Raw genomic sequence first — 16,663 nt, 5'->3', positions numbered from 1 at the left:
AAAGAGGCAAAGTTGTGTGTTGCATTAAGCGGCATGAGAGACTTAATTAGGAGGAAGAATAATTGGGCAGAGATGTCTCTGTGTGGCAAATTTGGTGAGAAGGGGCGCAATTGACGCAAATTCCACACAAATGGCCAAGGAGGAGCGGTGTGATCTTGTAAATCAACCGCATTCCTCGTGGGTGGCGCAAACGTGAATTTTTATATTCATTTTTTTTTGTGTGTCTATTGTGGATGCCAAAAATACGGACCAATAGTGGTAAAGAAGACAAAGTCCACTTACCTGTTCGCGGCATTGATCACTGGAGAAATATTTGATGTCACTGCCATTTATTGAGATAGCTCCCGCACCTGGTTTTCTCACCGTCACCTCAGCACGTGCCATCTTTCTCGGACAATCTGCAAATGGTGCCGAACAAAAGCATCGCCTGGTTAGTAAAGAAACTAAATCTAGTTCAGAGTGGTTTTTTGGCGTGCGACTTACTGGATATTGTGACAAATTGTCGCCCATTTGAATCCACCTGTGGCTGTGGGATGTCTTGGGTGCTGGCTTTAATGGAGAGGGGTTTCCTAAACTTCTCAATAAAGTCCCGAACGCGGTAGGAGTAGGGAAGCTCCAAAAGACGATTCATTGCATTGATGAAGTTTGTGTACTCAAGATCCAATATTTTCTCCACCAAAATATCCTCCAGTTCTTCCTTTGGCAGCCACATAGATGACGACAGGTCCAATTTGAGATTTGGATCTACTTCAACGCGCTTCCGGATCATTTGATCCTCATACGCATTCAGTTGTTCGATATTTTCAGCAATGTCCTGGAAAATGAAAGATTTTCTATTAAGAAAAAAAATCTTCAAAAATTACTTCCCGGAAACTTACGTAGAGAGTTTTAAAAAAGTTCGGCCTTCCAGTGAAGAACATGCTGTGATACGGACGTCCTGTCTCATCGAATTCAGCTGCTTTCCTTGCTGGAAATACCTCTTCCGGTGGCTTCATCATTGGACGGGCTTTCTTTGAATGCAATCCCGATGGGAAGAGATACTCAATGGCATTCTACAGACAGAAACAAAAGAATTAGAACATAAAAATCAACATATTAAATACGATTTGTTTCCCTGGCAACTCACATCCACGTCTTCTTGCGTGAAAGTCTCAGGATCTTCTCCCATCATATTGGCCAGATGCCTCTTCCCAATATCATACTCAATTCGCTGATTTTTCATGAATTCCTCATGCTCCCGGGCTCTCTCAACGTACGCCTTCATTGCTCGACTTGTTGTCTCCCTCCTCAGAGATGGAAAAGCAACCACAGTCACTTCTGAAGCCCATCTTCGCTGCTGCTGGAAGCAAATGTGAGGTTATGTTTTCAAGCAAAACCTCCCAAACGACAAAAATATTAAGAAAATTCACCTGAATTTGATTTGTTGTCCTCAATGATGCATTTGAAAGTAACGCTGTGCTATTTAAACGGTGAGTTACACGGAATAAATGAACTTTTGCCATTATTTTCACATTCACTCCTTATTTATTTTTCCGGCGAAAAAAGTCGAGGTGCAGTGAAATTTTCCGCGGCTGTCTTCAACCGCTAATTGCTAAATAACCGCACAGCAATCTGAAGAAATCTATTATTTAATAATTTACACAGATATTTTAAAATTGGCATGATTGTTATTAATTTTGAATTTGCAATGAATTTTGCAAAATTATCAGGACGAAATAATTCAGTTTTTCATTCAACTGATTTTTTTTCTCAAAGGCGCAAAATCTTTCGCCGTTCTCGCGGTTTACCGCGGAATCAGCCGCGGCGTAACCGCAATTTTTGACAGCCGGTAGCATGGCAAATTGAATTTTTCCAACTCTGCGTAGTAATTTTTCATCACAAAAATAAGCGTGAAAAGTGAGAGATTTCCTGAAATGGGATAAAAGAAAAATAATCAACGGTAAGTCGGGGGGAAAATTGTGTATTCACTTTGGGGGAGCGAAAGTGTTTTATGTGTGAAAAATTGATTTTCCCCAACCGTTCCGTGCAGAAAGTTTTGCGGGTCAAAGTAGGCCGAACCGAGTGGCTTTCGGAGTGTTTTGGCGGCAAAGAAGTTGTGGGATTGAATTGCAAAAAAAATGATTGCTTATCAGCGATTACTTTTACATAATAGCAGACACTGCTCAGCAGATAACTGTTCTTGAGTTGAATTTCGGGATAATTTTTGCTGAAGCTGCAAATTCTAGAGGCGCGTCAGGGTGGATTTAGTTGAGAGTTTTTTTCTTCGTGGAAGAAATCTTTGTCCAGGAGGATCTGCAGCTGGTGATTTTCCATAAATTCTTGCAGATTACTAACCCAAATGCAGAGAGCAAGAACAGCGCACGAGAGAGATTTCCATCCGTAGAAGGTAATTTGCCGTAGGAGGAAAAAGTTTTGGGACTTCTTTTTCGGGGGAGATTGTGAAGACGCAGAAAATCCTCATTCTATATAGACAAGGAGATAAAGTGATGTCCCAGCAGTGTTGATGCGTCCCGGAAGACCTTCAGCTGGTGAAAAGTGTTTCTTTTACTGTTTGTGTTGTCCCCAACAAAGAGAGGAGCCGCTTTTGAGCGGATCAAGAGGAGAAAGAGAAAGTTTGAGAGATTGTCGTCAATTCAATTGCTTGCATTGCTCCTGACCAATTTTGCTGTGCAAGAAAACGGATCATGTTTGCATCAAGGAATGAGGTAATAGTAGAATCCCAGAATGATCTACACAAGGATGGGCAGCAACAGAAGCACACGGAGAAGCATGTTCGCCCCAATGGACCACAAGTGAAGCGTCGGAATATGTCTGGTGGGCAGAATGTTTCCCAGGGTGGGAGCAAGAGACGCTTCCAGTACAATCAGAACAGCAATAAACTCGCTGCAATGTTCTTCCCGAGTCTTAGTGACTCCTGCCGCAATACGTATCGCCAAAGCCAAGCAGGCGATTCCTGCCGGCCCGTGTATCGGCACAATCTCTCACCCGTGGTGGAGATCAAAGTGAGCGACGAGAACAAAAACTCATCAAATCACTACATTGGAACGGAAGGAGCACCTCAGGGGAATTCACCGGGACACCAGCACTCTGGGAATGTTGGTACAGGGGTGACGGCGCATCCGGGCACTGAGGACGAGCACACACGCCAAATGAACACGGGCAAATACCACAATCCCTACTACGGCAGGGGGCAGTATCAGCAACAAACGCGGGGGCATCAGTACCTCTTCCAGGGAGACGGACGGAACAATGGGAGGGATCACAAGTGGCACTGCAGTGGCTGGGGTGCGTGTACGTGTGGGCAACAGAAGCAGTGGAATGGCAGGGAGTACCCAAGGACACCAAATGGTAAGACTGGTGGGAATTTTATGTACACCGAAATGCCGCTTAGTAGCCGATCACCCACGCCCAGTCTCAAGTCCGAAAGTCCACCAGCTGTTACGTCCAATATTCACGGATCCCCCGTCATGGTTAACACGGGGGAGATGAATCATCTCATGACAGTCTCCACAGATTCTCAGGTATGTGTGTCAAACTTTTTTGAGTCAAAATCAAACTGTTATTGACAAAAATCATTAATTTTCTTTTTAGCAGCTTTCAAGCAACAGAAGCCACCATTCGAATGGCTATGAATCAGATTCATCCCATTCAAGCCATCAGCAGCAGCAGCATCAGCAGCAAATGCAACAGCAGCAGTCCTATGTGCCGTCATGTGATTACTTCTTCGATCTCGGTTCATCCAGCTACCAACTGGCGGAAGTAATGAGCCACCAGCATCACCATATTCAGGGTAGTAGTCAGAGCTCCCTGAATAGCAATCACACAGACGAAGCACAACAAATGGGGGGCTACGGCTATGAGATTTTGCCCTACTTCAATCACCGTACTCCCTCCTACCTGTTCTACGATCCAACACCGCTGAATCCCGAAATTGATGGGTATCTACGGAAGAGGTACACCACTGTCACATCCCCACAGGATAGCCGACGATCAGCCACACTGGGGACGCCTGGGAATCGACGGAAGCGCAATGCGGAGACACCACCAGATCACTTTATCGCCCGAGCGCATCTTGTGATGATGAAGAAGATACCAAAGCAACTCCTAACGGGCGGGCAGTGGGATGAACTGTCGCAGATGGTGTGGAGTCGCTTCATGCTGGCACAACAAACAGAGGAGACGTACGTGAAGAAGATGAATCTGTGGAAGAGTCTCTTTGTCTACATACGCAGCACACATCCGCGCTATGGGCTCTACCTTGTTGGCTCCACCATGACGGGCTTTGGGGCGGATACGTCGGATGTTGACATGTGCCTCGTGTCGAAGTACAGAACAGAACTAGAGCCACGTACTGAGGCCATTGTTAATTTGATGGAGCTTCAGAATTTTTTGGCATTAAACAGTAAGTTTTTTTTTTCTTTAAACAAGTTTTCTAAGCAAAGAATTTTATTAAATCAAATTAATTTTTGCAGAAAAATTCGAGATGTTTCATCTGATTGAAGCCAAAGTGCCAATTCTGCGTTTTCGCGATGCAGACAATCATATTGAGGTGGATTTGAACTACAACAATTGCGTTGGCATTCGCAACACACACCTGTTGTATTGGTATTCAAACAGTAAGTACTTTTTCTGTGTCATTTCCTCCCCCACAAAACACCTGTCGCACAAACACAAAATATTTTGATTGAAGACTTTTTCTTATTCACCTGTTTTTGTGTTGTGAATTTACTGATAAAAATATTTTGAAATATCACTTGTGGTGCAGCAGTTCAATGGGGGGCGGGGGTGGGAGAAAACATCACGCATTTCCTTATCAGTTTGCAATTTGAAGAGCAACAATATCGTCCATTGTCGTATGGGGAGACCTCTCGCGTGACTGAATAATCATCACTTGGGTGTCTGTCACGAGAATGAACTCGAGATGTTTAGCGTAAAACTTCTTTTTGGGGGAATTTGTTAATTTCTTCGTTGGTTTTTTGAGTCCTTCATCAGGTACAAACATAGACATGATGTGTTCTTAGTTTTTCAGAAGAGCTTTATGATGGTCCCAAATTATTTGTAAGAATAAAGGACTTACAGAGCTTAGAAAATAAAAATTGTGATTAAAGGAATCAAAGGAATTTTAAAGATAAATAAAAAGTGTCTAGTGTTTTTAACCATTCATTCAGATCCTATTTCACAAGCGAAAGGTAGCCAATAAAAACGTTTTCTACGAATTAAGCTCTAAGACTGATTTTTCTTCTTAATCATTTTAATTTTATTTTGAAAAATTCTTTAAAATCGGATTATTTAAGGGTTGATTCTACCAAAAAACTTAGAATTAAACGATTTTTGGTATTCTGCGAAAAATATTGCAAAGATTTGACAGTTCGTTTCTTTCTTTAACCCTTTAAGGTTTTTTGGGTCATACGCTGACCCAAACGTGAAACATTTTATTTTTTCAATTATTTATGAATGTAATTGTTTTTCCATGTCACAAATGCATCAAATTCACGCATAAGGGGCCAAAGAAGACGTTCTGACTGAGAAAAGTCCTCTAAAAAAATTCATAGAATAAAAATCGCGATAAAACAGCGCATGTTTCAATGTTTTTATGTTTCACGTTGGACGTTAAAGGGTTAAGAATTTTATAATAGATTTCGGACAAAGCATTTTTTTGTTTTTCTTTTAAAACACGGAAACAGAATGATTAAAATTATATGTAGGGGAACGTGGCCCAATTGCGACCCCCTAAATTCTGTTTCAGAAGGATTGAAAAAAGTCATATTAAAATGAATTAAATCTTTCCAAGTTTGGTACCATTGGAAAGGTCATTTAATAGGCTAAGTTTGTTCTATAGATGCAAACCTTCTAACTCTTACCTGTTCTGAGTAATAGTCGAATTAAAAAAAAGTTGCTGAAATTGCACTTTTTCACCACGGTGTTCTAATTGCGACCCCCCGAGTGTTCCAATTGCGACCCCCTTTTTTGCCATAATTTGTGGGTTTTTCACTAGTAGATCACTTTTATCACTACTATAAATAGGAAAAACACCATGAATTACACGGAAAAGCCGGAAAATCAAGAATTTATTTTCAATTTTCCCCACATTTGTTTTGACATTTCGCCCTTGAGGTGACTACACGGAATTTCACACACATAGACAATTGCGCACTCACTGACGTAATTCGCAGAAAATCCACGAAAATTCTTCTGAGGAATGCGTAAATTACACTAACTGCTTTCCCCTATGGCTTTAGGAACATTTTCAATGCGAAAAAACTTTCAATAAACGTGAAAAAATATTGATTTTCCTGAAATCAAAACACAGCGCGGTCTGTGTGAGAAAGACACTTCTACACTACTACACGCACGCGCGACAGTTTCACCGTGGTGAATGGTGGAAATAGACGGTCCGAATTGGAACATTTTGGGGATCACAATTAGAACATTTTGCATGTATTACATTTTCACTTAATTACTTAAAATACCTAAAATCTTTCAAAAAATTGTAAATCAAGTAATAAACTAGACCCTCTAAGCTACAGAAACGCGGCATAATATGAGACATAATAGTGGGAAAAAAACTCATATCAACTTAGTTTCTAAAATCAGAAAATGTCGACCAAGTGCTGAAAATGAATTTTGATTTTTAATTCGTCCTGTTGTGTACCAAATTAATTTATTTTAGGCGCTAACATTACCTTACTATAATATCTTCATAATGTAGTGAAACTAATTTTATAATATTTCGTCATTTACGAGAAAAAGGGGAGGTCGCAATTGGGCGGTGGTCCGAATTGGGCCACGTTCCCCTACTGTCAAAATCTTATAACTGATTTCTAAGAAAACAAAAGATTTTCGACAGAATCGACCCCTTTTCCTCTTAATTGTTTATCAAATGATAAAGAATTTTTAAAACAGATTCAACAGAAGATATTGTAAAGTCGTAATGAGGATTCCTAAAATTTCTTAAATTGCAACTACAACATTATTTTTTGTTGAAATAGAAATAAAGAAGAATTTAAAGTTCTCTCTCACTAGTTGAAAACTCAGTTTTTGATTCATTAACCAACTTCTTACATTTGTCGTATTTACGATATACTAAATCCAACCGAGAGAAAATATATTTTTTAAGATTATTAGGTTTATTTAAGTTTTTTATCGAGTCTGCTTACCTTTATCGTTTTCTCAAAGAAAAAAATCATTTCTTATTATCCATTTGAATTTTTTTTAAATTGGCCGATCAAAATGTTTTTTGTGTCTTTTTGTTGTGGTTGTTGTTGTCTTAATATGTATAGGTACTGTTCTATCTTTAAGTTATCGTGCGGTTATTTATAAACTAAGGTTTCATAGACCTATCTGGGTTATAGGGTGGGATATAAAAAAAGAAAATTTTTTAGAAGGGATTGAAACCAATATTTCAATATTTTGAAAAATTGACGCCATTTTTTTTTTAAATGACTAAGAAAGATTTTTATTTATTGCAAAAAATCTAATAAACCGATTTTGATGAAAATTTGTAGAAATCATCTATAAAGAACAAAGAAAATTTAAAACTAAAGAGTTGTAGGGTTTGTTGAGAGCTTTCATTTGAGCCCGGGTTGATCAAAATCGGTCAAGCCATTTTCGAGTTATGGTCAATTTTCGATGAAAAATTGTGACGGCCATATTGACTAAACGGCTTGACCGATTGATGAGGTCTTGATTGCCCCTACAACATATTAAAATTTCAGTCCTTTAGCTATAATAGCGGCTGAGATATAGCGAAAACAAAATATAGGGGTGTTCCAAAATGGCGCACGGAGGGGTGAGGAGGTGGATTTGACTTCACCATCAGACGACATCAGGCCGATATACTAACTTTGCCTTTGACCGCAAGTCTCTATCTATTACCGTTCTCTTGTAATTAAGCGTCAAACTCCGGCCGGACGGACGAACGGACGGACGGCCGGAAAAAATTTTTTTTGACATACGTTTTTTGGAATGTGGGGTGGGGACCCTAATTCGTGCTCATCCCAAGTTTGAGCTCGATCTGACGACTTTGCATTTTAGGTGGTACACAGAAGCTGTGCTATTCTTTTCTTCGAAAAAATCACAGCTAAAATTGAGTTTGTTCGAATCAGATTAATTTTCTTTGAGTTATTGAATTATTTCTTATAGGAAATGTTAACATTCTAGAAAATTTAATTTAAATCTATCAAGTGTGTTTTAAGTGTCAACAGAAATGGGTTAAATAGCCGATATACGTTTTTGACTAATTCTTTCAAATATTTCCAATTTTATTCAAAAACATCTTTCAATTTTATCTCCAACAGCTGATGAAATTTTACAAAAAAAAAAAGAAATCAATTTGTTCCCATGAAAAATTCCCAATGAAATGTCCTTCATCTTCTATAAACAATATTATGTACCGTAAAATGGGGTGTATAGGATCACTGGGGTGAATAGAATCAGCAATCTGGGAAAATCTTGGATCGTAAATTTTGACCAAAATATGTTTTTAAATTTTGAAATCATACCACCGAAAGAAACATTAGACTATATAGAATTAGTTAGAGAAAATTAGAATTTTTTTCAAAAAAAATTTTCTAACATTTTTTAAATTTTAAAAAATGATGTGTTTTGCCCTAAATTGATTGACCCATAAAACTTTACTTGTTCTGAAAAGTACGAAAGTTCTAAAAATATAATTCTACTGCCATTCAACGCTCTTTTTATCCAAGAAAAGAGATTAGTAAAGACATTTTATATAAAAAATTATTTTTTTCTCTTTTTAGTGGTTTTTTGATTTCATGTCACTTAATTTAAAAATTTGGGGTGAATAGGATCACTAATTTGCATACTTCAAGGGGCTTCTAAAATGATTATTTGACTAATATGCTAAAAAATGAGATAAGATATGAGATGTACAAGCAAGAAAAATGTTGAATCTGAAGATTTAGCTCTTAACCCTTAATCCTTTAACCCTTTTAGGACCGATTGAACGTTTTCGCAAATATCTCCATTTTGAAAATTTCTTTTTTTTAGCTAGTTAATCTTTATTTATTTAGCTAGAAATAATGCAGAACTATGTATTAATGATCATTGCACATTTTGAGATCGCAAAAAGACATCTCCAAGGACTCACAGGATCAAGAAGGACGTAAAACTGAAAATTCCAAAGTTGAGATTTTTGGCCAAAAATGTCTTATTTGAGTTCAAATAAACTTCCAAAATTTATTTTCACAGCATTTCAGAATCTTTGTGGTCCTTAAGGGGTTAAGGACTAATGGAACATTTTCGGATCACAGCTTATTTTTTTGAAAATGGCGTAAGTTTAACCCTAAAGATTATAAAGATTTTAGCGGGTGCAATCAAAAGAACATAAATTTTGGGGATATCTTATGGTCCTTAAGGGTTAAACTCATGCCATTTTCGAAAACAAGCTATGTCGCCCTTCTATCCTTAACTGCCTAAGGATCGTAAGGATTCCAAAATGGCGTGAAAATAAATTTTGGAGATTCTTTTGAGCTCTAGAGAGACATTTTTTACCAAACATCCCGATTTTGGACTTTTCGGTTTTTCGTCCTTTCTAATGCTCATAGTCCTCAAGGATGTCCTTTCGTGATTTAAAAATGTCCAGTTGCCATTAAAACTTAGTTCTCCATTATTTCTGGTTGAATAAATAATTAACTTGTCAAAATTAGGCATTTTTAAAAAAAAAGAGTTATGGGACGATAACGTTTTATTGGCCCTTAAGCGATTAAGGATCACTAATTCGCTCAAAGCCTGGCTAAACTGGTTAAAAATTAAATTGACATTAACTAAAAATGATTTTTCTTACAATAATTAGTGATTTTCCACGTAAAAATCGCAAATAAAATAGCTGATCCTATTCACCCCAAGGTGGGGTGAATAGAATCAGGACTATTTTTTTTAAATTAACGAAAAGGAGCACCGTGCGGTGAAAAAGTGAAATAGTATCCTTAAAGTAGAAGGGAAGACCCATAATTTCGCTTTTATTTCATAGGTCTAGCTCAAATAGTTTTTTAGTTACAGCCTCTCAAAGTTGAAAACTGATTCTATTCACCCCATTTTACGGTATAGGTAAAACATGATTAATAATTGGGAAAATTATCACTAATTCTCACCAATACCTACCCAAAAGAAGCAAACAGAAATACTTTAAAATTTTATTAATAACTCTTGCAAATTAGTTGAACAAACAATATTATTCTTCCAACCTCTGACTGAGTGAGGAAGATTTCTTCGGGTCAGCTTAATTGACTTTAAGAGATTTTTTCTCTCTTGTTTTTACAGTGGATTGGCGCGTAAGACCTCTAGTACTGGTGGTGAAGATGTGGGCACAATATCATTGTATTAATAATGCAAAAAATTCCACAATTTCGAGCTATTCGCTCGTTCTTATGGTGATACACTTCCTCCAAGCTGGTGTAACACCTGCAATACTGCCGTGCCTCCACAAAATGTATCCTGAAAAATTTGGCGCTGACAATGATATTCGCACGATAAATATTCATGAAAATCTCAAGGCATACAATTCGCAAAATCAACAAACTCTCGGTGAACTTTTCCTGCAGTTTCTTGAGTACTTTAGCAATTTTGAGTGAGTTTCTTCTTTTTGGATCATTTTAAAGGAAGAAAAATTAACAATTTTCGGAATGAATTTTTGTGTGTTCTTTCAGTTACTCCCTGTACGCTATATCAGTACGAACGGCATCGTGCTTATCAATTGACTTTTGTCGAATGCAACGAAGTCCGAAGAATGATTGCCACCAGTGGAAGCATCTCTGCATTGAGGAGCCCTTTGATCTCACCAATACGGCACGTTCTGTCTACGATAGTGATGTCTTTGAGAAGATCAAATTCATTTTTATGTGGTCATGGAAAACATTGGAGGCAACAATGGATATTAATGCAATTTTCAAACCCATCTACGGGTATGCATTCCACCCAGCACCGAGTCGCTAAACAACAACAAAAAGCACTAATAAGTGAAAGAGAGAAAAAAAACCTATGTGTGCTGCAAAATGCATTTATTAATTGAAGACTGAGAGAGGAGCTCAAGTTGAAGAAGAAAACTACCCCCAAATAATGAAAAAAAAAAAACAAATGGCAACAAAAATAAGGGGTCGATGGGGAGTTAAAAGTGAAAAAGAAATCGAAAAGCTCCACAAAAGAAAATTCCCCATCAAACAGTATTTTTAATCATACAAAATTGGCGATCGCGATCAATACGTAGTGGAGGAGAAGATCTCATTGCAATTTATTTTTTCCATGCAAATGAGAGAACTTTTCGTGAAATTGTGAAAGGATGAATTGAAATGATGAAGTGAGAAAAGAAACTAAAAAATTTAATTAATTTTTGTTCCTCAAACTAGTCGCAAAGCGCCAAAATTTCACACTAAAATTTAAGATTTTTTTTTGCTATATAAGGATTTTTCCGCCTTTCCGGTTTTTCTTCGATTAAAAAAAATTGGAACACAAAAGGGAAAAATATTTGTATAATGAAAAAAAAAGGAAAAATTGTTTCTGTGAAACTCGTAGGAATAATGGAGAAATGGAGAAGAAAAGCTCATCACTGAGTTATATATACGTAGTATTTTTTTTTCAACATTTATTTGAATGAATTTTGCTGTGAAGCAAGTGAAAAAAACTGTGTAAAAAAAAATTTAGTAATAATTCTTAGACATATTGAGAGAGCTAAAGTGCCTTTAACTAAACTTTTTTCTCCACGAAGAATAGGGAAGAGAAATATTTGAATTGAATCGTCATTAAAATGATAATTAAAAAAAACTGTTAGGGCACTTTATATATATACCTGTAGTATAGATATTTATAAAAAAAAACAAAGGGCTGTGATTAGCAGTTTCAAGTGAAATTATTACTGAAGAAAAAACTGAAAAATACTATGTGAATACGAAGGAAAGAAAAAAAAACATTCTCAAAAGAGACAAAAAGGGAACAAAATTGATGTAAAAGACAACGAGGAGAAACAATAATTTTTCAATTTATAAGAGAAAACAAAATCAAACGGTTTCTTATACAAAATGAGATATAAACGCTAAAAAGGAGCTTATTCATGCGCGTAGATTTTAGAAAACAAAACTGTTGCAAAGAACCGAAATCTCTCACAATTTTTTTCTTTAAATTTAAAACTTAACTTCAAATCAAAAACTTAAAAAAAAATCAATTGAAAAAAAATTACAAAAAACAAAAAGCTTAGAAGAAAAAAACATATAAAAGAAAAATATCCCATCGAAAAAAAACAGATTTTGTAAAAGATTAATTTTTGTTTGTATAAATTCTCACAGAAAAAAAAATTTTTTTGCTTGGATAAAAAGTTTTGAAAAAAAAGTAGTTTCTTAGGGTTCATCTGGAATAAAAAATCAAAAGTAAAATTATTAATAAAAAAAAATCAACCCCGATAAAGTGAAAAAAAAAATCATTCGTTTATAGGAAGAAAGATTAAAAAGAAAAAAGATGATAATGGCAGAATAATTTTTTTTTACTCTATTGTTTGTAAGATGACTCCGATATGAGAATAAGCAAAAAATGTAAATTGAGAGGTCCCAATAAAATGTTTCGCTCTCGGAATATCAATTTTCTATTTATTTGGACGAATGAAAGGAGATTAAAAGGTGAAAAGTGAATAGACTCCTTTTGTATAGAGAAGTCTTAATTTTAACCCTCTGTATTTCATGCGCTAGATCACGCGCGATGTCGTGAGGGGTATGTGACCGGCCACAGAGATTTTTGCACAAATTAAACCATTTTGTGTGATTAGGTGAGATTTTAGTGGCCTCCTGCCAAGGGGATGGTTTAACCTCATTTTCAGTGAAGAAAAGTCACTTTTTGTTGAACAAAATGTATGAGGAATTCTCGAATCTCGCTCAATCTGGACCGATTCCCGAGAAACACTTTAACTTTTTTTATATTAATAATGTTATTTCGATGATGAGAAGGGATCAACCGAGAGCTAATTAAATGTACTTTCGATTGCAAGTGGAATTGTGCAAACTGATCCCTTATTTTGATCGGAAGAACCTGCTGCCTCACTAAAAGTACTGATTTCTCGGGGTTGGGCATCCCCCTGCCTCCTGCTAAACTCCTAAAAGTCGTACTTATTCAACAATAAAAAATATATTTTTAGACGTGGAGTTGTAGAGCGGAGTTGTACAGAGATTTTCCACGATTCTTTCGTGATGTATCCTCTCCGGAATATGATTTGCTCCAACGGCCCCAACCGTGTTCTCTTCGATGAATTCTCTTTGGTGGTTTAACCGGATGTTCTTCAATTTTATTTTTCCCAGTAATCTCTTCAAATCCACATATCTCCTCTTCTTTTTGGAGGATTTTTTTGTTTTAAAGAATTTTCTTTGGGCGACTCTTTTTCGCATCAAGTTTTACCAATTTCTCCGAAGATTGCTCTTCTTTCTTCTATCTCCTCGCTTAATTCATCACGCGCTCTCTTTACGGAGCTTCAATTTTTCTTATGTTTCTGGCTTTGCATTCTTTCTCTTTCGTCTCCTGCTTTTCACCCTGATGGGGGATCAGGGTGAAAAGCAGGAAACGAATTAGACTCAAATTGAAGGTTTTTCAACTCGCTACAACTCTTTTAAACACCTTTAACTTAATAACTTTTAGTCTAAAAATGCCCTTAACTCTTTTAACTATTTTCAACATTTAAAATATCCTTTTAGGTCAGATTTGTAAAAAGCCTTTTTTGTCACCTGGTCAGGATGTACAGGGTGGTGTATCGACATGAGCGTAACGTCTAATATGATTTTTGCATTTTTCTTTGAATTGAATCATTTTAAAAATTCGCAGAAACGATGTAGTTAGTGGCATAAATTTTTTGTTATCGATTTTAAGGGGAAAAGAAGGAATCTAATCAATAAAACTCTTACAAAATTGACAAATCAATTCAGTTATGTTCTAAAAATTTTATTTATCAAATCCTCCCCTGCTGCACGCATTCTTCAGCCCTGAGAAAAACATCACGGGCCACTCGGTCCAACACATCAGGGGTGAAGGAATTGCCCACCATCTCTATGCAGGAATGTTTCGGGACTTGTGGCAGTGTGATGCCCTTGGTCGATCCCCAAAAAATCTAATGAATTTGGGTCTTCCATTCTTGGAGATGACCCACCCAGGAAAATGCTAAAGAAAAATTGAATTTTCAATAATTCATTTTTCCTGATGGCAGAGGATCAAAGAGAGAATTTTTCTGTAGGTTGTTCCATTGTCAGTAATGGTATTCCCCTAATCATATTAATTATATAGTAGTTTATTGCTCCTAAAAAATATTCCGCTTCATTTTGTTTGAAATTAACAAAAAAAAAAATCACAAAAATTGCACTTAAATGTGAAGAAATTCCGGAGACAGTGTGAAATTAAACTGGCCAGGAATGATGTCAACTCATCCTACAATCTTATACTAATGCTGTTCACGTTTGGCTCTCATCTAGAGCTCAGACTTGTCACTTGTCGTGGATTTTGTGTGCTTGAAGGCCGCTAGAATGTTGAGTCGATGCTCCAGGAGGAGTTTCTTTGATGGTGACAGTTTCTTTCCCTGGAGCCCCTTCACGCGTTCCCTCTCGGACGCAATGAAATCCTCTCCTTTCTCCAGCACTCTCTGCATTATGGCAATGTACATTCTCCCAGAATTCTCCTCCCCATTGAACTTCTTCTCCTCCTCTTGAGCTTCCTTTAGAACTTCCTGCGCTTCTTTTTCATCTTTTGCCAGAGCCTCCATGAAACGTGCGGCTAGTTCGTCAAACTCCTGAAGGCATCCCGTGAGGCCAATGTAGAGATTCGTATTCTCTCGCACGAAAGTCTTGATGTTATCCTTTGTGACCGGGAGGTCTTCGGGATAAATTGTAAATTAATAAAATAAATCACCTCCTCCGTGATCGCTTGATAAGGAGACTCACCTGCAGGATAATCAATCCATTCTTTGGGATTATCTCGCTTAATTATCTTAATTCTTGGCAAATCCTTCTCCTCCACATTGTACTTCTTCCCCAAATTAGCATTATCCTTCTCCCCGTAGTCCTTTATACCCACAAGGGCCACCAGGAGATCATCCACTTCCGCCACATCTTGAGCAAAAGCTGAGAATGCTTCGTGCTTATCACCATACGGATAGGCCACGTCAAACTTTACGAGAGTCGCCGGAAATCGTGAGATTAGCTTGTCGAATGTGATCTCATCCAGCTCCACGCATCCTTTGCAAGCCTCCCCCGAATGCAAGAGTACCCCAATGGCCAGGAGGGTGAGAAAATAATACTTCAGGAGGAACATTTCGGTGGTTCTGCTTTTCCTGGTGCACTTCGCGGAAACTTCTCGATAAATAAATGCCGGCGTGCCAGTATTGACAGACCAAACTTGCGCAGAAGCACATTCAACCGATTGGAAAATGTTTGAATTTAACGGATTTTCTCTCAATTAAATTAATCCGTTTTTAATCGGATTTTAATACATTTTTATAAAATAAAACGAATTAAATATTAAAATAGAGAAAAAAAATTTAAAGATGAAAGGATTTTAGGATTTTGATAAACTTATGGGATTTATAGGATTCGTTGTATTTGGGAAAAAGGAATGAGAATTATATTAAAAGATTCTCAAGACTTAAAATATTTGTGGGATTTGTGATTTAATAAAAATCGCCGAATTCATGAGAAAATGTACTGGTAAGCTGACCAAGCTTACGAGAGCTGTGTTTCTTTCAGTGTACCAATTTTGTGAGAGCAAACTAGAACGCGAATTTGTTTAAATACATGCAAAATCGGGAAAAGTTGAAAAGTCATCCCCTAAGAAATCTTTAAAATGCCATATCTCGGGAACGGCTCCATAGATTTTCGAGTTTGAGCTATCGTTGGAAAGGTCTTAACCTCAGCTATAACATATTAAAATATGAAGTAAATCGATAATGGCATTTTCGAAATATTCGAGTTCGAAATTTTCGAAAATTTTGATTTTGACTTTAGTGCCTCTCGTGGTCATTTCTCGAAGTTGCAATGTTCTAGACATTTGTAGGGTTTCACGAAACCTTTCATTTGCGCTTGAGTTGATCAAAATCGGACTTGTAGAACCCGAGATATGACATGCCAACTTTGGAAGGCAATATCTCGAGAACGGCGACATAGATTTTCTTCATTTTTGGCATGGAGCTAGATAATATGGTCAGCTACAACATATGAAAAAATGAAAAAAATTTATGTCGTCGTTTTCGAGATATTCATCGAAAACTAATCGAAAATTTTGTTTTTGATTTTTGGCCCTCTAGCGGTCACTTTTGAAACTTCTGATGTTCTAGAGAGTTGTAGGATTTGTTGAGATCTTTCATTTGACCCCGGGTTGATCAAAATCGGTCAAGCCGTTTTCGAGTTATGGTCGATTTTCGATGAAAAATTGTGGCGGCCATATTGACTAAACGGCTTGACCGATTTTCGAAAGTAAGGTATCGTTGGAAAGCTCTTGATGGCCCCTACAGGGGCTGAGATATAGCGAAAACAAAATTTTGAGGTTATTCAAAATGGCGGACGCGGGGGTGGGGGGTAAAATTTGACGTCATAATCTGACGTCTTCCAGTCGACTTTTAAACTTTGCCGTTTACCGCAAGTCTCTATCTATTACCGTTCTCTTGCAATTTCAAGTTGAACCACGGACGGAC

General features: G+C 37.1%; 3 protein-coding genes across 8 annotated transcripts in view; 1 reads left to right on the top strand and 2 right to left on the bottom strand.

The window, feature by feature from the left end:
• Positions 1-1,574, bottom strand: part of LOC129794579 (28S ribosomal protein S9, mitochondrial) — a 42,824-nt gene extending 41,250 nt beyond the window's left edge. The window contains exons 1-5 of one of the 2 annotated variants that reach the window (XM_055835370.1): positions 1,410-1,574; positions 1,127-1,336; positions 879-1,052; positions 484-814; positions 283-398 (exon numbers count right to left, since the gene is read on the bottom strand). In XM_055835370.1, coding sequence (XP_055691345.1) covers positions 283-398; positions 484-814; positions 879-1,052; positions 1,127-1,336; positions 1,410-1,502 — 924 coding nt within the window. In that variant the 5' untranslated portion in view covers positions 1,503-1,574. Of the gene's footprint in view, positions 1-282; positions 399-483; positions 815-878; positions 1,053-1,126; positions 1,340-1,409 lie in introns of both variants that reach the window. The other variant, XM_055835360.1, reaches the window with a different exon arrangement.
• Positions 1-12,579, top strand: part of LOC129794187 (poly(A) RNA polymerase gld-2 homolog B-like) — a 255,708-nt gene extending 243,129 nt beyond the window's left edge. Inside the window, exons 1-6 of one of the 5 annotated variants that reach the window (XM_055834870.1) lie at positions 1,802-1,939; positions 2,326-3,521; positions 3,595-4,402; positions 4,473-4,616; positions 10,282-10,588; positions 10,668-12,579. In XM_055834870.1, the coding sequence (XP_055690845.1) occupies positions 2,685-3,521; positions 3,595-4,402; positions 4,473-4,616; positions 10,282-10,588; positions 10,668-10,953 (2,382 nt within the window). In that variant the 5' untranslated portion in view covers positions 1,802-1,939; positions 2,326-2,684 and the 3' untranslated portion in view covers positions 10,954-12,579. Of the gene's footprint in view, positions 1-1,801; positions 1,940-2,029; positions 3,522-3,591; positions 4,403-4,472; positions 4,617-10,281; positions 10,589-10,667 lie in introns of those variants that run through there. The other 4 variants (XM_055834844.1, XM_055834852.1, XM_055834879.1 and 1 more) reach the window with 4 other exon arrangements.
• A 1,672-nt stretch (positions 12,580-14,251) lies between these two features.
• Positions 14,252-15,369, bottom strand: LOC129794074 (protein windbeutel). Its single transcript, XM_055834679.1, has 2 exons — positions 14,919-15,369; positions 14,252-14,850 (listed from the first exon to the last, which is right to left on the bottom strand). The coding sequence occupies exons 1-2, from the start codon at positions 15,286-15,288 to the stop codon at positions 14,450-14,452; spliced, it is 771 nt and encodes a 256-aa protein (XP_055690654.1). The 5' UTR covers positions 15,289-15,369; the 3' UTR covers positions 14,252-14,449.
• Positions 15,370-16,663: the final 1,294 nt, after the last annotated feature.

This window comes from Lutzomyia longipalpis, chromosome 1, assembly GCF_024334085.1.
Source record: "Lutzomyia longipalpis isolate SR_M1_2022 chromosome 1, ASM2433408v1".
NCBI classification, from domain to species: Eukaryota; Metazoa; Arthropoda; class Insecta; order Diptera; family Psychodidae; genus Lutzomyia; species Lutzomyia longipalpis.
The sequence above is the reverse complement of the archived record's forward strand: the minus strand, read 5'-3'. Positions and strand labels throughout refer to the sequence as shown.

Coding starts and splice junctions, on each gene's coding strand:
- LOC129794074 (XM_055834679.1), bottom strand. CDS start 15,288: ATGTTCCTCCTGAAGTATTATTTTCTCACCCTCCTGGCCATTGGGGTA. Junction 14,851..14,918: donor ATGGATTGATTATCCTGCAG/GTGAGTCTCCTT, acceptor TTTATCCCGAAG/ACCTCCCGGTCACAAAGGAT.